Source organism: Vipera ursinii, assembly GCF_947247035.1.
Source record: "Vipera ursinii genome assembly, chromosome: 6".
NCBI classification, from domain to species: domain Eukaryota; kingdom Metazoa; phylum Chordata; class Lepidosauria; order Squamata; family Viperidae; genus Vipera; species Vipera ursinii.
This window is the reverse complement of record NC_139515.1, coordinates 20,314,469-20,337,747: the sequence shown is the minus strand read 5'-3', so window position 1 is coordinate 20,337,747 and position 23,279 is coordinate 20,314,469. Positions and strand designations below refer to the sequence as shown.

Here is a 23,279-nt window from a genome sequence, read left to right as displayed (position 1 = left end):
TCAAAAAGAGTAAGTTTTAAAAGTTAAAGTTTCCTTCAGGTAATGCTCAAGACTTTGCACTTTTCTTGAAAACAGCATGGGTATCATTTGCAATTCTCTTTTTTTTCCCAGTTTAGCCACACCTTAACTCTTGAGACAAGACAAAGTCAGGCTATTGACTCCCAGATTAACAAAGCCCACCAAAAAGAAAATAACTTGAACAAAGTGCATACTCAAACAGTTACCTGTACATTTCTTTATGTTGCTATTCCTCTTTCCATGAGAACCCAGCTTGCATCCAAAATTTTCTTCCCAAAATTCTGCAAACCATACATTCCTTCTGTTATTTGCTAGGGTTCGACTTCTAAAATATCTATCAAAACCTGAATTGAAAATACAGATATACATACATGAAGATCAGAACAGTATGCTGAACGTGATAAGGTCTTTGGCCTTATATGATATGGCTCTTTCTGTTTATAAAGTTCCCTACTAGTGATTTGTAATATCTTATAGTATTACCCACTCAATGCTAGAGCAATTTAAACCCTATATTTATTACGATTACATTAATACATTGCAGAGTTTGGGCAGCATCCTAAAAAAATAATGCTTATAATTGCTTGAATAGATTTCTGGGGAAAAAATATCCTTGCTCAGTCATAAAGTAGTTTACTTCTACTACTTCCACTTCGTGTTCCAGATATAAACTGAGACCAAGTGGGAGAATTCTTTTAAAAGCCTACCATGTATTTGATTTTCTATGTGTATATTTATGAAATGACTGAACATCATCATAACTGTAATAAATTAATTCAGCAATTCAGGGATTAAGGTATTTTTATGAGTTCCCTGTCTCAGTATTTTTGCAAAAGGCAGTCTTCATACTCCTCCATTTCACCTTTATCTTGCTTTGCTATTGCCTCATATTAAATTTAAGAAGTCTTAGAAATCACACCTATGCTTTAGAAAAGGACATGATTGCTCATTACTTTATGAAGCTGAAATTCTGAAAAACAGTTATCTCAGGTATACAGACAACAAGTTACAGTTTTCATGTTACACAGTATTATCAACTCTGAGTGGTACCTGCTTACTCCCCAAAGACATTAAATTACAGATCCTTCTTAAACAAACTGAATCTGGAACCTTTCATCTACATTTATTATGTCAATTACCCATAAACTTATAGCTCTCAGATCCAATTAGCTGTAAATATGCTTCTAAATATTGCTCCAGTGACCTATTATATATTGGCAACAGAGAAAAAAATTGAACTGACAATGGGCAGGACATGTACCTTCCAGATATAAAGACAGTTGGCTGATATTAATGAATGAAAGGTATTATGTATTTAATTAGATGGTAGGTTTTCTGCAAATCATACTTCTAATTTAGTATTTAGGAAATTAATTTAAACATTAACCAGAACTATTGAACATAGAATTTATTTTCACCAAAGTTATCACTGAAAGCCAACATGGGTTTGTCAAAAACAGATCATGCCAGACAAACCTTATGCATTCTTTGACCAAGTGACAAAAGTAGTGGACCAGAGGAATGCTGTAGATATAATTTACTTGGACTTCAGTAAGGCATTTGATAAAGTAGATCGCAACCTACTACTTGATAAGATAGAAAAATGTGGGTTAGATAGCATCACCACCAGATGGATTCGTAGCTGGCTGACAGGCCATACTCAGCGTGTGGTGCTCAATGGAACTGCATCTACATGGAAGGAAGTGTGTAGTGGGGTGCCCCAGGGCTCTGTTCTGGGCCCAGTGCTCTTCAACATCTTTATCAACGATTTGGAAGAGGGGATAGATGGGGAACTCATCAAATTTGCAGATGACACCAAGCTGGCAGGAATAGCCAATACTCCAGAAGACAGGCTTAAGATACAGGAGGATCTGGACAGACTCGAACACTGGGCACTATCTAACAAAATGAAATTCAATTGTAAAAAAAGTAAGGTTCTACATTTAGGCAGGAAAAATCAAATGCACAGGTATAGTATAGGTGGTACCTTGCTCAATAGTAGTAACTGTGAGAGAGATCTCGGAGTCCTAGTGGACAATCACTTAAATATGAGCCAGCAGTGTGCTGCAGCTGCCAAAAAAGCCAACACAGTGCTAGGCTGCATTAACAGAGGGATAGAATCAAGATCAAGTGAAGTACTAATACCACTTTACAATGCCTTGGTAAGGCCACACCTGGAATACTGCATCCAGTTTTGGTCACCATGATGTAAAAAAGATGTCGAGACTCTAGAAAGCATACAGAGAAGAGCAACAAAGGTGATTTGGGGACTGGAGGCTAAAACATATAGGGAACGGTTGCTGGAATTGGGTATGTGTAGTTTAATGAAGAGAAGGGTGAGGGGTGACATGATATCTCAGGGGCTGCCACAAAGAAGAGGGAGTCAAGCTATTCTCCAAAGCACCTGAAAACAGGATAGGAAGCAATGGATGGAAACTAGTCAAGGAGAGAAGCAATCTAGAACTAAGGAGAAACTTCCTGACAGTTAGAACAATTAACCAGTGGAACAAGCTGCCTCCAGAAGTGGTGAATGCTCCAACACTGGAAGTTTTTAAGAAGAGACTGGCCAACCATTTGCCTGAAATGGTATAGGGTTTCCTGCCTGAGTAGGGGGTTGGACTAGATGACCTCCAAGGTCCCTTCCAACTACTACTTCTTCTTCTTCTTCTTCTTCTTCTTCTTCTTCTTCTTCTTCTTCTTCTTCTTCTTCTTCTTCTTCTTCTTCTTCTTCTTCTTCTTCTTCTTCTTCTTGTTATTATTGTTTTTATAGTTCTTATAGACTGTCAGGGTATCCCTGCCGTGATATGATCACCATTTGCAACTTTTACTGCTGGCTCCCAGCACACAAAGTCAATGTGGAAGCTGTCAGGAGGATGCAAATGGTAATCACATGATCACAGATCTCTATGACTGCATGGGATTTGGCTAGTCATAGTCACAGTCATAAATCATGTGATGTTGCACCTTACAACCTTGTCACTTAGCAGAGGAATTTTCAGTCCAAATGATTGTTGGTAAGCAAGGATTACCTGTAAAGCTACTGCTTCACTGAGTGGCCTTGAAAACTGTTTTACTTTGCAATTATGATTATGGGAAGCAAACAATAATGCACCTAAAGAAGATAGAACGAAAATACCATTTAAACCTATTTGCTGTCATCATCAGAAAACCATAAAATAGTTTCATGAATGTGTGATGTACCAGAATTACATAAATGTATGCCGGGTGCTCATCCCATTAAAGTCTCATATATGCAGTCTTACCATCAATGGAAGCTCTTTTGGGCAAAATGGTGACAGCCCCTTCTGCAATTTCCTCTTGCTGATAAACAGGTGAAATTTTAGAACCCCAACTGTCTGAGCCTATCCAAAGAAAATGTCCACTTTGATTCAATTTCTTAGCAGCCTCCAGAATTCTCCTGTAATCAATGATTTAAAAACAGTTATTTCAAGCCAACTTTTAGAAAGGTTTCTCCTTAATAGTCATAAAACTAGTGGGTTTTTTATCAATTCATCAAACATTTTTAAAGGACCATATTGGTTTTCTTTCTAAAAAAGGAGTATAGAACAAATTCTGTAATATTTATTTATTTACAACATTTATTTATATTATCATATTTCTATGTTGCAACAATCAAAGCAACTCGCAGCAGCTCATTCAGGAAAAAAAAATCCAATGTAAAGCCTACATAATGAGATACATAAGAAGTATCATGGCAATGAAGCAACAGAAATAAAAGAATAAAGAAAGGCTGACTGTTTTTTCTCACGTTTTGTCTGCCTGCCTTCCCTAACAGTTCCAAACCAGGACCTTCTCTTTCTGCTTTATTTGTTGTCAAGTACTGGAGGGTTATTATTAATGTTTGTGGAAGAAGAGAATATTAGAGGGAAGAGAGCTTCCTTCCTTGCTTTTACTTTTTGCTACCTGAATTTTCTGGTTAATTTGTTTTCTTAAATTCAGGGAGCAGCACACAGTGAACTTTGGCTAGGCTTCTGAAGCTAAGCAATCTCAGACCTGTTAGAACATGGCTGAGTGACTTCCAGGGAAACCCATAGGTATCAGCTAGATAGGATGTTGGAAGAATATCCAAGGAGCAAGTAAAATAGCAAAATTTGTCAAAATATTTGTCAAAATGGACAAGGCTTGAAGAAGTCTTGAGTTGAAGTAAAGCTTAATTCAAGACTTTTTTTGAGTAAATATTGGATAACTATGAAAGACACAATTCTTTCATATGCACCTAAATTTGTCCCCTGATATACTGTTATTTAAAAAGATCAGAGGGGAGAAAAGAAGGAAGGGGGTGGGGGAAGATGTGGACTTGTCATTTTGCTTGCTTTTGAATGCTTTCATTTCATTTGTACCTTCCATTGTCACTCACCTTTGCAGTCAAGGGAAGAGTATGAGATGGATTCTATGGGAATGGCAAGAACTCAGACTGCCAAAGAAAATTGAGCCAAGTTTTTCTCCTTTTCCACTAGGTATTTACTATGGTATTTACCATGTTAACTTCCCTATTTTTACTGGGTCCCACTGGAGCAGGAACATTCTGTGAAAACCCAGTGGTTTTTTTCCCCCCTGCGTTTAAGGATTGCCAGAAAATTGGGACGAGCTACAAAACTGAAATCCACTCTGAATAACATGTATAAATAAAACCATGACTTTGAATGTTTCCTATTCTAGCCCAAAGGCCCATACCTTATATCATCTTCATTTGCAAACATAATCACAGCACGAGCATTTGGAGTCTCCATCAAGCGCTTGATAATCTTTTCAAATTCCCCTGGTCTTGGCTCACGGGGGATTTTTAATGACTGAGCAATGCAGACACCACCTGGAGAACAGAGGATAAAGAAAGGGTGTAAAATATAGTGTTTTTTTAATAATCATTATGTCCAGTTTACAGTGAAAATAGAAATCTGGCTTAAGAGAAGACTACCAAGTCAAAAACAGTTTAACATGTAATTTTGCAACTGCAATACTAATGCATAATGCTTCAGGGTTTTTTGTTAAGTTCATTGCATATAATTTCTATTCTATCTAATGTAATTCTTTATTGTACAGTGCTCAACAGTATGAATTATTAAACAATATAGTAGGAATACATTTTATGGTAAAAGTATTTCGGTGGATACAATAAAGTGTCAAATCTGCATGGTTCTTCTGGAATCTATAGCCAGGCCTACTACAACTGTTAATCACCACATTATTAATTCAGTTGTATTCATTATTCAACCATACTATTAAAGTTGTGTACAGTCACCAATAAAAGCTGTACAGTAGTTACAACTGATATACCATAAGAACAATCAAATCCATCCAAGTTTTAAAAATTCCAGTCTTCTATGCAACCCCTTGATTCCCTGCTGTCCCAACCGCCATTACCTTGATAATAGCATGGAATAGAGGAATAAGTTGGTTATTCCTGGAGCCTCAACCAGGATTACCCCAATCACAAAATAATTTTAATTTGAGTTATAAAGGCAAATATTAGAGAAGATATGTATGTTTATGTTGGCTGCAGGACCCAGAGATAGTATAGTGGTAACACTACCTAACCAAGCCTCTCCTTAGAAGAATTTGCTCTAAGATTCAAAGACTGATGAAGAATTGATTCCATTGGATGCATTCAGCTTTCTCTCTTGACTCCTCCATTCCCTCCTCCCAAAACTGGAATAGAATAAATGGCATTTAGAAAGGTTGTGCCCTTCTTTAGAATGTAATAGGTAAAGTTAATTTTAAAATATTCAGTTTAGGTTAAAAGAAATAGTTTAACAAAATATCTAGGACAGTATAGCCATTTTTAAAGTTGCTAAGCAGTACTTTTATATTGGCATAGTATTTGAAGGCCTGCCACCAAGAAGAGGAGTCATGTTATTCACCAAAGTACCAGAGGGCAGGACAAGAAACAACGGTTGGAAACTGATCAAAGAGAGAAGCAACCTGGAATTAAGGAGAAACTTCCTGACAGTGAGGACAATTAACCAGTGGAACAGCTTGCCTTCAGAAATCCTGGCTGCTCCATCATTGGAGGTTTTTAAGAGGCTGGACAATCACTTGTCTGAGATGGTATAGGTCCTCCTGCTTGAGCAGGGGGCTGGACTAGAAGGCCTCCAAGGTCCCTTCCAGCTTTATTCTATTCTAAAGTGTGCTGTATATAACTCAACATCTCTGCAGAGAATTTTAACACATTTTAAATGGCTAAGGAAATAAATTTTCACCAAAGTTATACAGCTAAGCCAACCATAGGAAAGAGTTACAAGAGTTACAACCTTATCTGGCTTCAGTAGAGGTATGACAAAAATGAAAGGAAGGGAACTATAATACAGTATTGCCACTTTACATGGAGTTGTATTTGGAGGTGTGTCTGTGTGGAGGCATAGTGTGTGTATGTGTGTGTGTGAGAGAGAGAGACAGATGGACAGACACTACAGGTAGATATGCACAGGAAGAGAGGGTGAGATAAAGTATGTTTCATGGTCTATTTCATGAAATAATTTTGCCACCTCTACTTATTCTTTAGCTGTCATTCCTCCATTGTGGGTATTTTAGAGTTTTTTCCATTTTTGTGCATATTATAATCTCACAGTATTATCATATATAAAATAAAACTACAATACTAATCCATTTGTTCTACTTTAGTCTGTGCCATGCCTAAACTCAATATCCAACATTCATCTGGATTCTGTTGAATCTGTTATTGCTGCAGTGTCTTTCATGTCCTTAAGACTCTTTCCATGTCCTTAAGACTCTTTGATTTTTCATAATGTCATACATTTGAAAATGAATATATTTAAATAATAGTTAAATAATGACTTTTTAACTTTCTGACATGCAGCCAAACACATAAACAAACTGATTAGTTTTTTCTGGAGGAATGGAGTCCCAAACTGGCTATATTTGCTTTGGGAAAATGTGAAACAGACGTACTGTTACTCTTTTCGTTACCGAATCATTATCTCTGAAAAAAATATTAAGCTTTCAATCATCCCTTAAAATTATAGATGCATATAAAAGAAAAATAATTCTTAAGGACAGTGATGAAGGAAGGACAGAATGTTACCTCATTTAGAATTTTTAGTTACAACTCAATATGCTATGGTTTTCCCTTTGCTTGTAATAGACCCTGAAAAGTTTCAAATGTTTATCAGTTATGCATATTCTGCCATCTATAAAAATGAAACCTTGGCAATAATGGGAATAATGAAATTAATTATTGTTATTGGCACACTGGGTGCCATATCAAAAGGTCTTGGACAACACTTAAAAAATCTATGCACTGACAAAATTTGCATCTGTCAATTGCAAAACACCACAGTGCTTGAAACTGCACATATACTATGCTGTACATTATGACATCCTATGTTTTTAGGAAAAACGTGATGCAAATGAAGGTCGACACCAGCTGAAGAACTGGCAGCTGTGATTTCACATTGTCTTGTATATAGTAATATAGGAATCATAAGCCTGAATACTTGTTTTCTTAGATTTTAATGCCCCAAGAAGAAACACCACTGCCATCATTACAACAAAACTGGGCATTTTAACATCTCTGTGATGAAGAGTGTCCTTAACACTAGAAGAGATAAATAAAAATGCAGTTCAGACTTTCTACTACATTCGTAATGAAATCAGCACACCACTTTTTTTTGCAAACAAAACAATTAGTACACCTGCTGTATTCAGACAAGGAATTCTCTTTTGATTTACAAGAAGTAGTCAAAAGCTGAAATGAGCTACAGAGAAAATACTAAAGTTAGAGATACAAATCTAATTCATATCATTTTTGAGTTGTAATAGGAACACAACACTATAATGAGATACAGATATTCACAACTATTTGACCACCTGTTGAGAATTGGACAAGTTGGCCTCTCTCAGCTTCAGTCCCCTAGCTCTTCATGGGAACAAAATAATATTAAATAATTATATTATTTGTTTGTCTGTATGCAAATATTGAGAGAAGTTGCTAAAGTATGATCCTGTTTCGGTATCAGACCATCATAGGCTACTCGCCTAAATAAAGGAACAGGCTACATAAGCTCCTATTCCCAAGCACTATGGGTTAAGTAGTATGGGCTACAAATATTTCTACTTATTTTCAAATGAACCAAAGCAGAGTCTAGATGACTAGAAATAGTGCACATTTCAGATGGAGGCTTTGCTTCAATGAAGACTTGAGCAGAATAGCCCTTGAAACTGCTTTAGAAAGCAACCTTGACCCCTCACTTCTATGGATGGAGTGAAGCAGCCGGGTTGCCCTGCTTTGCCTCTCTGGACTACTACCTTCTGAGGTTTTCTCCAACACTTACCATGCCCAGACAATGCTGCTGCTATAAACTCCCCTTATGCAGGAATTGCATTCATCTCTTCCAGTCAAATATTGAAAGCAACAGAAGAAGCTTCTGCTCATGATCAGTGCTTGTGGAGAAGCATTTTGAGACTTTTACAAGTGCCAAAAAAGAGTACATCAAAGTTGCAAGACAATGAAAAGAGTTTTGTGGAGATAAATTGGAAGCGTAGGAACTTGGATGATCAGACAGGAAGTTAATGGAGTAAGTGTATCCCATCCTTCACTCTAATCTTAGACTGCTTAGTTATGTCATAATGTCCAATGAGGGCTTGTAACATTTATTTACAGGCAGCATTTCTGTTATGTATGGGGGTTTTAGCAACAGGTCGACAGTTACCACCAGGTGGTGCTGTACCGTTACCGTATTGGCTGATTAGCTTTCGGCGGGAGATTTGGATGAATGGATTGGCCGAGAGTGTACCTGGCAAGGTATATAAGGGGTACAGGTAACCCCCTTTGTTCAGTTCTGTGCTACCCACAATAAAGAGCTGATGCTGTACTCTTCTGCCTGCTGTCTGCCATGCAGTCCAGAACCCACTACACAATAATTTCTGTATCTGTTCTGTTACTGAAGTCACTTTACAACAAGTTCTGCTACTATGAATTCCATCTCTGTCACAAACTCAGAAGACAGTATTAGATAAGCTATTATTTCCCAGTATTTACTTCCTTCATTTCAGGAACAATACTGTATTCATTTGCCTCACAGGGTTGTGCTAAGGGTTATGCTGCATTTTTCATGAGCATTATAGAGATATTTTAATGTCTGAAGCAAAAAACAAGATGCTTTTTTCCCCATAGAAAACCTGACCAAAACTGATAACTAAATTTCATCATGGGAAAGTGTTACTCTGAGAAAAATTACCTTGCATGCTTCAAGGCAGGTTCTCCATGAAGCTTCAACCTGCCACCTCTCTGCCAATGTACCTAGCAATATACTTACTATAATGGAAATCAGAACTTATTTAGTCATTTTTTCCTTACTGGAAATGGATGTACCCATGTACCAGACTGCTGGATATGCCTGCTTATCTTATTCTTAAAGAGAGCCTAGTCCCACCTTAGGCATGAAAGCTGGCTGGGGGACTTTGGGAGATCTCAAGCAATGTAGCTCACAGGATTAGATAGATGACAGATAGATGATAGATGAAACTTGGAAAAAAAGTTTTGTACTTCTCTGGAAATACATAATTACATCAAAATCCAAATACTTGGATTTTGGTGTGTTTTGACTAAGAATTCAACATTCTAAATCAAATGATAGTAGCATTCCTTTATTGAAAATGTAACCCAAGTTTGGAAATGCAGACACATACATATATAAATACACATACACACACATATCATAAATACTGTATATATACAGATCTGTGAATTAAAGCATACCTTTCAAAGTATTTTATCACCATCATCCCATTTCTATAAAATTCTTAAACTCCACAAGTTTCTATAAATATTCTGATTTACTGTATATCTTTATAAATAATTGCATACCACTTTTTTCAGTTTTTAACACTGGTTGAGAAGCAAAAGTCTTGCAGGAATGAAATGTTCTAATATTAACTGTGATTTTTCTTCTTATAATAAATAAAGTTATGCTGTACTTATTATTCAGTGCCAGATACATTATTATTGAGTAACAACTAAATGTGTTCCAGAACATTTCAGATTTTAAAAAATTATCACTGCTTAGAATTTATTAGTTTTTGTAGTCTACTTAGCTTATGAAATAGAAAATATAGGTACAATATGAAGCATATTGTATTTCAAGCATACAATTCTGAAATTAATTATTTCATCTATCAGATGAACTTTAGATTGATAAACAGTAATTACAACTAATTATCTACAATCATTTATATAATTAAATACTTTTAATTATCAGTTATTTGAAATATACAGATATATTAACAACATAATATAAATGAGGAGAGCACTGATTTATTGAGGAAAAATATCAGTCATAAATATATTATAAACCAATGAAACAATGTGGTACCTTTGTGTCTTAATTTTATTTAACCCTCAAGCAGGCCTGCTGGCTCAGTACACCATTACTACTTTTTAGGTTTTCTGTTGTATTTTTGCAAGTTTTTTTTCTTCATTTTTTTTGTCCTCAAGTGCCTATTTGGCCATAGCCTAGAACTAGCCCTGCATGTTTGATTTTAGAAGGCATTGACAGAGGCAATATGCATACCCAATGTAATGTTATGTGAAAATGACCTTGGGAGACAGGGAAAAGCCGCAGACTGGGGAACAATCAGATTAAGAGGCATCTGAGCCTACAAAAGTAATGTAGTCACAGCAAACATCTCAGAAGGGACCCTTCTTAGTTTCTTGGGCTCTAAAGGCAATAGGGGAGATACGTGCTTTTATACTTGCAAAGTTCTGTAAATGTCACCTTACAATAAGGGAGAGCTAATACTTCTGGGTGTGCTTCTTCTCTAGTGTAACTTGCAACCCACACACATTATAAGTCAATTTTTTATGTTTTGAATCCAGATTACTATACAATTCTGAAATAAAGAATCAAACTAAATATCAAGGGAAACTAAACTAAGCAGAAAATAGTTTAACATTAAAGTAACATATTTTATGTAATATAAATTTTTAAAATAGTATGGATTTGGGAAGGATTAATAACACTTAACATCAACATTTTGTCTGAAATAGTATAGGGTTTCCTGCCTGAACAGGGGATTGGACTAGAAGACCTCCAAGGTCCCTTCCAACTCTATTATTATCATTATATATTAACATCAATTGCTAATATTATCATTAGGATATTAAATAGGTATTTACATTCACTTCTACAATATTATATGTTCAAAATGTTGAACTTATTATATTTAATTACAATTTAATTTCAATAACTTGATTCACTGAAATCATATCAGTAAGTGATGTACTATAGATGCCTTATTCCATCTCCCCACTACAATGTATAATACAAATTATTATAGAAATTGTACATATAGGTTTACTTATTAAGAAAAAATACATGGGCTATAAGCTAGGGAGTTCCAGAAAAACATCTACTTCAGCTTCATTGACTATGCTAAAGCCTTTGATTGTGTGGATCACAATAAATTGTGGCAAGTTCTTAAAGAGATGGGAGTACCAGACCATCTTATTTGTGGGTCAAGAAGCAACAGTGAGAACTGGACACAGAACCACTGATTGGTTCAAAATTGGGAAAGGAGTCTGGCAAGGCTATATACTGTCGCCCTGCCTTTTTAACTTATATGCAGAGCACATCAGGAGAAAGGCAGGGCTAGATGAATCAAAAGTTGGAATTAAGATTGCTGGGAAAAATATCAACAACCTAAGATATGCAGATGATACCACTCTAAAGGCAGAAAGTGAAGAGGCACTAAAGAGCCTCTTGATGTGGTTGAAGAAAGAGAGTGCAAAAGTGGGCTTGAAACTCAACATCAAGAAAACCAAGATCAAGGCATCCGGCCCTCTCAATTCCTGGCAAATAGATGGGGAAGAAATGGAGGTAGTGACAGATTTTATTTTCTTGGGCTCCAAGATCACTGCAGATGGGGACTGCAGCCAAGAAATTAAAAGACGCTTGCTCCTGGGGAGGAAAGCCATGGCAAATCTAGACAGCACACGAAAAAGCAGAGACATCACCCTGCCAAAAAAAGTCTGTATAGTCAAGGCCATGGTTTTCCCAGTTGCAATGTATGGCTATGAAAGTTGGACCAAATGGACTCCAGAAGATGGTAGAGGACAGGAAGGCCTGGAGGAACATTGTCCATGGGGTAGCGATGGGTCAGACACAACTTTTCAACTAACAACAACAACAACATGGGCTAAGTAGCCAGATAAAGTGGTTGGAAAACTGAATAAATATCTAGAATTTAATCAATGTTCTTTATAATCCCATCCATGATATCATAGAACATAAGTGATGAATTGGTCAAAAGGTGGAACTTTATGACCCTTGGCTTTGCCTGGCTTAAGATTTCAATTTGCCATGTCAGATTCTGGAACAATAAACTTCAGAGTAGCAAATGAATGTAATTTGATGCATTCTGCAATAAAATATCCAGAATTGTGGCAGTGATTTGTTTTCTCAGAACCCAGCCCCACTGGTGTACCTTCTATTCTCTCTATTTAGAGCTGATTTTTTGGGGGGGGAGGGGGGATAGGATTGTACATCCAAAGCCATTTTAATTATCATTATTTATTTGTGCACTTTGTTGCACATCTACCTTGTTCATATATTATTCTTCAAGAGTGTCCCTTTTTCTGAATAAGAATACCAACACATCAGAGTTGCATTAAATTTCTTTATTTTGCCATGATGGCAACACTTTATGTCATGGCCCATCAGAGCCTGGTACAGAGGAGGAAAAAAGAAAAAAAGAAAAAAGAAAAAGGAAAAAGAAGAGTTGGAACTAGGACCATCCTGCAGGGATAGCATATCTCCCTTGGCATGTTTGGCCTCAGGATGATGCTATCCCAGGTCCCTCAGGCATTGGGGGAGGTGGTCAACCAGACAGAAAGTTGTCTGTCTTCACAGATACAGAGGAGGATTGGATTCTGACACGCAGTGATGCTGATAAGCAGCAGATCCCCTTTGATGATTAACAGCTGCCTCCCCTACTTGATCCAAGGGCATGGAGAGTGGAGTGTAGGCAAGCTCAGAGAAAGGCTGCAAGATGACTCAGGAGAAGGTCATCTTACCCATCCTCACAAGGAACCTGGAGTAGATTGACTTAAGGAGAAGCTGTGGGGAATTAATCTTTGCCAGGAACAATTGTTTGTTTTGGCTTACACTCCCCCAGCTTTGACTCCTGCCTTTTGCCTTACCTTGCCTTGAGGACTGCTTTTCATATTTTTTTTTGCTTTGCCTAGCCTTGAGGACTGCCTTCTGCCTTTTACCTTGCCTTCACCCTGAGGACTCCCTTTTGTCTTGGTCCTTGACTTTGACTTGTGGACTATGGTTTGCCTCATGGACTCACTTAGCCAGGTGGACTGGATTTGGACCTTGTCCCATAAGTATGCTCCTACTCTGTGGACTTTCCTTGTTATATATGGGCTATTATTTGGGGGTGTGAGGGTGGCTGCCTTCAGGGTAGCATGGGATGGAGCCTTACTGGTCATGTTTGTTGGACCATTTATTTAGAGTAATAAAGGACTTTTTAGAGGCCTGCCTTGCCTTGATGACCTGGGTCATAACAGACTGTTACATTGTGCTTCTGTTTCAAAATGCAGTCTTGTGATGTGAAAAATATTGTACATTCTCATGAAACCAATACATGTGAAACGTTTTAGCCACTGGGATAGTGATGGTGGTGGTGTATTATACAGTGTTGACTCTGTGTGTGCTCATGTGTGCTGTTTGAGAGGTGCTTTGAAGTTTACTACAGATGTTTTAATTTTTACTATATTGTTTATTTTTGTAAGAATTTGGTGTCATACAAATCCATTCAAACAACTTTAGAATTTAGAAAGGTGTAGAAAAATATTAAGCAGAAGATCTCCTCTTTAAATACAAACATTTCCTAGAAAAACATAATTATTTTAGATAATATCTTACCCCCTCTTGAAAAATACACCAAAAAAATTGTTATACTATGTAGGAACATATGGTCCCTCATTGTTCCGTCATGGGAAACTGACGTTATTTATTATTTCTGATAGAAAGATCTTCTAAGTATAAGTGATGCAAATGTTGTAATTTTTCAAGATAGAAATTAGACTAGTTATGTTTTAGTTAGAGAATTTGCTCCTGGACTCTGCTGCCTCATTGTGGCAGGAGGTAATCCTGGGAGGAATGATGAATATCAGGAGTACATGCCGGTAGTACATACTACTAGTTGGTTCACTGAAGCTGTGAAGGTCATCCCAGATATCCAGCTAAAGCAAACAAGTACCTATACTGGGTAGCAGCTATGTAGGAAGATGCTAGAAGGGGAGAACCACTTTAATGACAACAGCAAAAGGATCATTTCATACTCCTACTCCTGTATTTTGCCAAGAAAACCACCAAATTGGGGACATCCTGGGAAAAAATCTATGTGATCACTAATAGTCAACAACAATATGATGGCAGATAATAATTATCACTATGATATATTCTGAACAATGCCTGCTAGCATTTATTTATTTATATGTGAAACCACACTATATATACACTACTACAGAACTGAGGGTTGTTTTTTTTCCATTCTTGTGCAACTGCCCTATGCAGCTGACATATGACCTCACAAAAGTGAATGCTCATCTCTAACAGGGAAGATTTCCGATAATCATTGCAGCTTCCTATAAGGAAACACAATGAAGCCAACAGGAAATAGAAGTATCTTCCACTCCCAGTGTTTTGTTTTGTTTTTTATCTTTGAAATATAACACAATGGCTAGTTACCTAGTTACTATCCTAAATTTTGCAACATTTTTACTTTGAGCTCTCTTTGTGACTTGTATGCAGAACTGACCAAGAGAATTGTGGCAATTGTGAATTCACTAAATTGACTGCATTTGCCTGATTATTTGGCCTCCAGCTGCCTCTTATTGCTAGAGGCAGAATATATACCAATTTAAAGACATTTGTTCCACTTAAGAAAGCAATCTGAAGAGCTGCTTGTGGTATCACCCTACTACTAAAAACAATATTTGTCATAAGTGTTCACTATCGGGACTGTACAAACTTCAAAAACAGTTTGGAAGGAGCGCTTTAGACTTGGTGTAAGCATATCTTTCTGCTGTTCATGAAATCAGATCTCAATGCAAAGTTTTTTTAAAAAGGACGAAGCTGCTTTAAAGAATCCACTCTTTAAAGTAAATGCAAATCTTAAAACAACATGTAGAAAAATATTGGGCTGCTTTAATAAAAAGTAGGAAGTAGTTCTGAATACATTCTGAGCCATTTTTGAAGTGTAAAGAGGTCTATTAATTATATATGCTGTTATTCTCAACTATCATCATATTAACATAAGTGATCTATAATCTTGTCAGATATGGATAAACAATCTCATTTTTTTAAAAAAAATAGCTGGGAAGAGCTCAAGCTTTAATTCTATAATTAATGTGGCTTTTATGAAAAAAGGAAATAAATTTCAATATTTTACCAAAATTCTCATGCACTGCATTTCACTAGTATTTTCTACTGATTCCATAAATAATATCTCTCTTATTATCTCATACTTCAATGTGTGGTTAATGTGTTCAAGAGCAATTACAGAAGAAACTAACAAACTATTTTGCAAAGACTCTATGGAGATTGTTTTATATTTATATCTTCTTATAAGAGAAGAACATACTGTATGATAGTCACAAATTTGTCTGGAAATCATAATTCTTATATAGATTAACTTTCTGAATGCATCACTCAGATATTACAGAAAACAATAATCCTGAAAATAAATGTTTTCAATTGAAGTCACAGCAGGATGACACAAGGCTAATAGAACAAGTTTTCTTTCAAAGCTGAGATATGCATGGAGTGCTATGGATAAGAAGAATATCTCTGAAAGTGACAGCAATCATGTGATAAAGAAAGAATGAAAGTGCTTGGTATTGAATAGTTTCTAGTCAAATAGATACTAAACTGGACAGGATTATGGGGAGACCGAGCTCCACCACATGTTTATTGGATCCGTGCCCTTCCTGGCTGGTTTATGCAGCCCGGGAGAGGACACGCAGCTGGTTCCAGGCAGTTATATCAGCTTCTTTGAGTGAGGGTAGCTTCCCTGCCATCTTGAAAGAGGCGGTGGTGAGGCCCCTCCTCAAGAAGCCTGCCTTGGACCCAGCTGTATTGAACAACTTTCGTCCGGTCTCCAACCTTCGCTTTCTTGCGAAGGTTGTTGAGAGTGTGGTGGCGCATCAGCTCCCTTTGGTCCTGGATGAAGCGGATTATCTAGACCCGTACCAATCGGGTTTTTCAGGCCCGGGCACAGCACGGAGACGGCATTGGTCGCGCTGGTGAATGATCTCTGGAGGGCTCGGGACAGGGGTCATTCCTCTGTTCTAGTCCTATTAGACCTCTCAGCGGCTTTCGATACCATCGACCATGGTATCCTGCTGCGGCGTCTCAGGGGATTGGGAGTGGGAGGCACGGTTTTACAGTGGTTCTCCTCCTATCTCCAGGGACGCTCGCAGTCGGTGTTGACAGGAGGGCAGAGGTCGACTGCGAGGTCTCTCGTTTGTGGAGTTCCTCAGGGGTCGGTCCTCTTGCCTCTCCTGTTCAACATCTATATGAAACCGCTGGGTGAGATCATTCGTGGCTTTGGAGTTGGGTATCATCAGTACGCTGATGATACCCAGCTTTTTTTTTCTACCCCAAACCACCCCAGTGATGCCCTCAACGTGATGTCCCGTTGCCTGGAGGTGGTTCGGGTCTGGATGGGAAGGAACAGACTTCAACTCAACCCTGACAAGACCGAGTGGCTTTGCATACCTTCATCCCGGGTCTATTCGGATATTGCATCTCTTTCTATGGGGGGTGAATTATTACCCCCCGTAGATAGGGCTCGCAACTTGGGAGTCCTCCTAGATTCGCGGCTCACCTTGGAAGATCACATGGTGGCTGTGACTAGGGGGGCTTTCGCCCAGGTTCGCCTGGTGCGCCAGTTGCGGCCCTATCTAAGCCGGGATGGTTTATGCACGGTCACTCATGCGCTCGTGACCTCTCGTCTAGACTACTGCAACGCTCTCTACATGGGGCTTCCCTTGAGGACCACCCGGAGGCTCCAACTGGTACAGAATGCAGCCGCGAGAGTTGTGTTGGGAGTCTCCCGATACTCCCATGTGACACCTCTGCTCCGTGAGCTGCATTGGTTGCCAGTTGTCTTCCGGGTGAGATTCAAGGTGCTAGTAATGGTGTTCAAAGCCCTCCATGGCATGGGGCCGGAGTACCTCAGGGAACATCTGCTGCCGGCATCAAGCTCCCTGCGCCCTGTGCGTTCCCACAGAGAGGGCCTCCTCAGGGTGCCACCGGTCAGAGAATGCCGTCTGGTGGCCCCCAGGGGGAGATCCTTCTCTGTGGGCGCCCCGGAGCTATGGAACCAGTTACCGCTTGAGCTCCGGACGGCGCCCGATCTGCGCTCCTTTCGCTGCGATCTGAAAACATACTTGTTCGAGCAAGCCGGCCTGGCCTGAGGGGGGATTGGTGGGGTTTTTTATCATTTTTAATTGGGGTTTTTACTATGTATTAATTGTATTTTAATCGGGCATGCATTTAATTATCTTTTAATTTTTGTAAATTTCTGTGTTTTATTCTTGCCCTGTACACCGCCCTGAGTCCTCCGGGAGAAGGGCGGTATAGAAATATTAATAAATTAAATTAAATTAAATTAAACTGATCTTTAAAAATACATTGTTTACCAGTTATGGATACTCTGATGATATCAACTCTATATGGGATGAGGAGAACTGACATTAATCATTCATTCATGTTTTCAGAGTAAGATTCAGATCATATACTTATTACATGCAGTCTGTTTCTATAGGATTACATATAGGTAAAGGTAAAGGTTCCCCTGCACATGCGTGCTAGTTGTTTCCGACTCTAGGGGCTGGTGCTCATCTCCGTTTCAAAGCCGAAGAGCCAGCGCTTGTCCAAGGACATCTCCGTGGTCATGTGGCCGGCATGACTAGACGCCAAAGGCGCACGGAACGCTGTTACCTTCCCACCGTAGCGGTCCCTATTTTTCTACTTGTATTTTTACTGTACGTGCTTTCCAAGTGCTAAGTTGGCAGAAGCTGTGACGAGTAACAGGCACTTACTCTGTTACGCGGCACTCGGGATTCGACCCATCAAACTGCCAACATTCTGATAGACAAGCTCAGCGTCCTAACCCACTGAGCCACTGCGTCCCTCCAGGATTACATATAGGTCCACGCTATCTAAATTTAGGGAGTTGGCTTCCACAGCATTCCACTGTAAAAATATCTGTGATGTCTCATTGGTTCATACTATTTATATTAATGACGAATGATTCTGCTTTGTGCCAAGAGGCATAAAGCAAACATAATGGATGGATCAGGACAAAACACTTAGATGAAATTGTAAATGGTAGAGAGGCAGTATTGTTAATGTCACAGTTTTACAGCTTATTTGAAATAGAAACAGGGCCATCACACAATATCGCTGGTACTAAAGTACATAAATTATATGCATGTACTTCTATATGGGAAATTTTAATAATAAAGAGGCTCTGAATCGGTTTCTCCCCATATTTTTAAATTTTTATGTTGTATTTATCTACATTTTAAAAAATCAAGAAAGGTTGTGCATATCCAATTCATAGAGACCCCATATAATATGCTCCAAATGTATTACAAATTATATATATATATAATAACCAACAGGAAAATTAAATAGAGAAGTAATTATATGATTCATGAATAAATGTTTCATAAAAGCTGCTAATTGTATCATGTAGTACAATTTTGATATTTTTAGAAAGATTATAGATATTAGGTTGGCTTTTTCTCTCTAGCAAACAGTGCAGGATAAACTTTACATCACAGGATTCTTTCTATTATAGTTTTCATTTTTTGAAATGAAATGTTTCTGTTTTTCAAGCCAAACAACCTAGCCAGCTTGTTTCCAAGCATCTTTGAAATGATTGCTCCCTGTAATTTTAGCTATAAATCCGTGATTGTTGGAGGTCTTTCAGAGATATAAGAATAATTTGGTCTACTATTATTCAGCATTCATCCATTTTCCACTGGATTTTTCACTCTGTTGCTTAACTAAATGCAACCCATTAAAGAAACAGTCAGTATGTAATCATATTTGGAACCAGTAATTTATTAAACAAAGCATAATCATCATGCCCATATGTTTTCTGTTCACTTTTTTTCCTTTGTCAGTTTAACCGTTTGTATTGTAGTTTCTATACCAGTAATCCTGGGGTTATGATAGCAGCTGGAACTGGGACTGCAATCCAGACATTCACAGTTGCCATTGTAGTCGTAACAAGTGGGTAATTCAGCAGAAAGCGGCAGGGGTTCCAGTGAAGGTTCTAGGGTACCAGGGTCAGGGGAAAGATTGAGAGGGAGGGCCTGGACAGGTCAGTGCAGGCTGTGTGTGTCAGAGGAGGTCAGGGAGGCTTAGGAGGGTTAGTAGAGGCTGCACACAGGTGTGTGAGTGTGGGGAGGAAGGAGGAATGTAGCTGAGAATAAAAGTGGAAGCAACTTATTGGAGGGACTTGCAACTGTCTCTGCCACCCTCCCCATTGATTTTGTAAATGGGAAGCTGGAAGGGAAGATCACAAACAGCTTGGCTCCATATGACGGTATAATCGTGGATTGCAATTATTTTAACAAAGGGGTGTGGTGATGGCCTTTCATGAACCTCAGGGATCTCATATGTGCATTTTTTTCAGTACCATTATAACTTGGGTCACCAAACAAATGGTCATAAGCCAAGGATCTGTAAGCCACAGGGTTTTATTACATCTAAACTGGAAAATGGCTTCAATCTTTTTTTTATTTTTTTTTAATTTTAATTCCATTTATATCCCGCCTTTCTCCGAAGACTCAGGGCAGCTTACAAGCTTAGCAGTAGCCTTCATTCTATGTATATGCCTGCTTATTAGGGCTTTCACACACACCCCAAGCGGCATTATTACAAAGTCAGCTTAATTGCCCCCAACAATCTGGGTCCTCATTTTACCTACCTCGGAAGGATGGAAGGCTGAGTCAACCTTGAGCCTGGTGGGATGCGAACCTGAACTAATTGCAGGCAGCTGGTGTTACTTAAGGAGGCATTAGCCCACTGCTCCACCAAGGCTCTTATAATCTTGAATTCTAATTCTAATTCTGATTTATTTGGCTATCAAAACCAGGGCTTTTTTTCTGTCATAGAATGCCCAGAACGGAGTTCCAGCACCTTTTTTGGATGGAACCTTGTAGGGTAGGCAAGGTGGGTTGTATGACATGTGTGAGTTCCAGCACCTTTTTTTTTTTTTACAAAAAAAGCACTGATCAGAACCATGACAAAATCACTGTTTGGAGACTGTTTCAATCAGTTTTCTGATTCAGACATGCTAAATGTAAAACAATTATGATGGAAATTTAGCAAGAAAGAGAAAAGAGATTAGGTGAGAAAGCAAATAGAAAGTATGTGAGAATAGCAGCCTTATTACTGACTTATTTCTATATCTGGAGGGCTTTCCAAAAGATAATGGAAAATGGGTTATGAAACTGTCTTTTGAAGTACAACTGCAACCTGTTTAAAAGGAAAGAAAAAGTGATTCTGAAGCATGCCCTGCTTTCTTTGTCTGCTGCAGCTAAGAATAAACTCACTGGGAGGCAGACAGAGAAACAAGGTGGTAGCGATTGGGAGAAGCAACAAAGAAATGAACAAATGGCAGAAAATGCAGGGATGAGAGGTGGACAAAAATCTATTTAAATTGAAAATCAGTTCAGCAAATTGGTTTGATTATTCAAACTGATGTTGGAAATTGATCCAGTTTTGGACATTCAGATTATATTTTTCTAAGAGTTTTGATTTGATTCGGATTCCAAATCAAACAGCAAAAGCCATTTCTGGGCAAGCATTTTGGATCAGGGGTAGATGAAATACATAAAAAATGGGCATAGATTTGATCACATTGTTGTGGCAGCTATCTTGACTTGTTTAATTCTTCCCTGAAGGCACCACTGATTTGGATAATACAATTTAATGTAATGGTTCAAATAAATCTTCTAATTTTGTTTAGAGAGAGTAGATTTAATCTGGAGATTACAAGAAAGGCAAATAAACAAAAATGGCAATGGAATGCTTTGGACTTTTACTGACATAGTTCTACCATTCCTGATTTGGTTTAACAACATTAGGTAAAATTGCACATTATCCCCAGTCACTAGTAAAACTATAATTAAAGTTAATAATTCTGGAAATTGTTTGATTTTACAAGACTATTTTTTTATTTGCTGCTGATGGAATTAGAATTACTTATAGAAGAAGTTTGGAATAATATCTTCTTTTAGCAGGAGTTAGCCAGCAAAGAAGCTAGGAACAGGAAATACTAGGATTAATCATGTGTAATCAACTTTTTAACAGTCAGCTTGACTTCTATTCCTGCAATAAATTTTAAAAAGAAAATTAAAATGATTTAAAGAAAAAAACTGAATCCACTTCATTAAAAATGATCTAGTGCTCAACAGCTCTAGTTATGCAAACATCTATGCCACTTTCTCCCAAATAAGGATATTTATTCTAAAATATTTATTTATTCTATTTGTGAATAGGTGGTCTACAAATCACATTTTCATTGTCCCTGGTACCAATCCTGAGATGCCATCAGACTTCAGGAGCATCAATGCTGACATTGATGTCCCAGTCCCCCATAATGTGTATGTTTCTTGTTTGAAGCAAGAAACACACATAAACTGTGGAGTAAGTCCTAAAGTATGATTTACACAGCTTTTAACAAGAGAGAAAACTCATCTGTCTTCATCCCACCAGGTCCACCTGTTTCATAATCACCTGACCATTCCAGCTCTGGCTTTCCACTACCACCCAAAAATAAATAAATATTTTTTTAATAAAACATCTCTTTCCATCTTTGACTAGGGAAGAGTCTGAGGGACTTCTTGGTTAAAATTTGGACATACAACATTTGTTTTCTGATGCTTTGGCTTGCTTTTGAAGTCTTTTAATATAACAAGTGATTATTTGATTATTATATTACAACTAAATGTGACCCTCCACTTCCAAAACAAAAAAAATACTCATAAAAAAAATTTTTAGCTCAGTTCCTCACTCTTTGTAGGAAAATATGGACATGATCTTGGAGAAACTGTTTGTGGGAACGGCCAGAATTTGGCCTCCCAAGAATTTGGTTTCTCAGCCTTCAGCTTTCCCAAACTCCCTTAATTGGCCTCCACGTGGGTTACAGTGAAGAGCATACTCTCCTGGCTCACAGGCAGGCTGGCATGTGGGAGGTTTGGGAAACGCTATGATAGAGCTTTCACATATATCTTTAGTATCTTGTTTTTGTAATGATCTCATAGGTACCTGAGAAATTCTCACTATGTATCCAATTATCTATGTATCCTATGTTGTATGAGATTTTGTAATGTTGGAGGTGAATAAAAGATCACCGGGCAGTTGCTCGGGAGGTTTTTATGGAGACGAGGCTGCCTGGCTGGTTCAGAGCATCTCTATTGACCCGGGTCTGAATTCCTTTCCCTTCTCTGTTTGGAAACTTTACCCCCAAATGTGCAAAAGGATCCCTTTGCCAGGCAATGGGAAAGTATTAGAAAGAGATTTATTCTGTATCCTCCCTGATTCCACCAATTTTTAAAAATGTATTTATTTATTTATTTAATCTCATTCTAATTTATTTTAAATGCATCAAGAAATATTCAGTTTCTAGGTTACTGAAACGTACTGGATTTGGATGGATTAATGAAATGCTGGTAAACGTATGTGTGTGTGCAAAAATGCAGCACGTATTCAATAAAAAACACATTTCTCTCAAGCATGATAAAAAGTAAAAAAATAATCTTCCACCTTTGAAGAACTATATGATTGATACCCCCTATAGTGTCAGCATGAGAAATAACATACGCTGAGAAAGAACCGCAAGGGATCTTCTTACCACCCAAAGCTAATGACAAATATCATTTTTCAAGTTTACACTGCAGCAAACACCCTTTTCATTCCTATTTTGATTCCTTACTGTTTGTGAAAATGAGAGATAGCTTTTTTACAGTTTGGGAGTAAGAAGCTGAAGAAAGACCTAATCAGTCCACAGGGGGGAGGTGCACTGATAAGCATAACAACATTTACAGAACAACATTCTCAGGTTGTGTTTGATCATAAGAACCTCAAACATATTTAGGAATAAAATTCACACACACACACACACACACAGAGAGAGAGAGAGAGAGAGAGAGTTAACAAATAGTCCTAGAAAGTTTGAAAGTTTGATTTTTA

At 38.0% G+C, this 23,279-nt stretch overlaps 1 protein-coding gene across 1 annotated transcript in view; it reads right to left on the bottom strand.

Annotated features, from left to right (window-relative positions):
* Positions 1–23,279, bottom strand: part of GRM8 (glutamate metabotropic receptor 8) — a gene marked incomplete at both ends in the record, with an annotated part of 534,899 nt that overhangs the window by 248,698 nt on the left and 262,922 nt on the right. Inside the window, 3 exons of the mRNA XM_083366022.1 lie at positions 225–362; positions 3,282–3,436; positions 4,714–4,849. Of these exons, the coding sequence (XP_083222148.1) occupies positions 225–362; positions 3,282–3,436; positions 4,714–4,849 (429 nt within the window). The remainder of the gene's footprint in view (positions 1–224; positions 363–3,281; positions 3,437–4,713; positions 4,850–23,279) is intronic.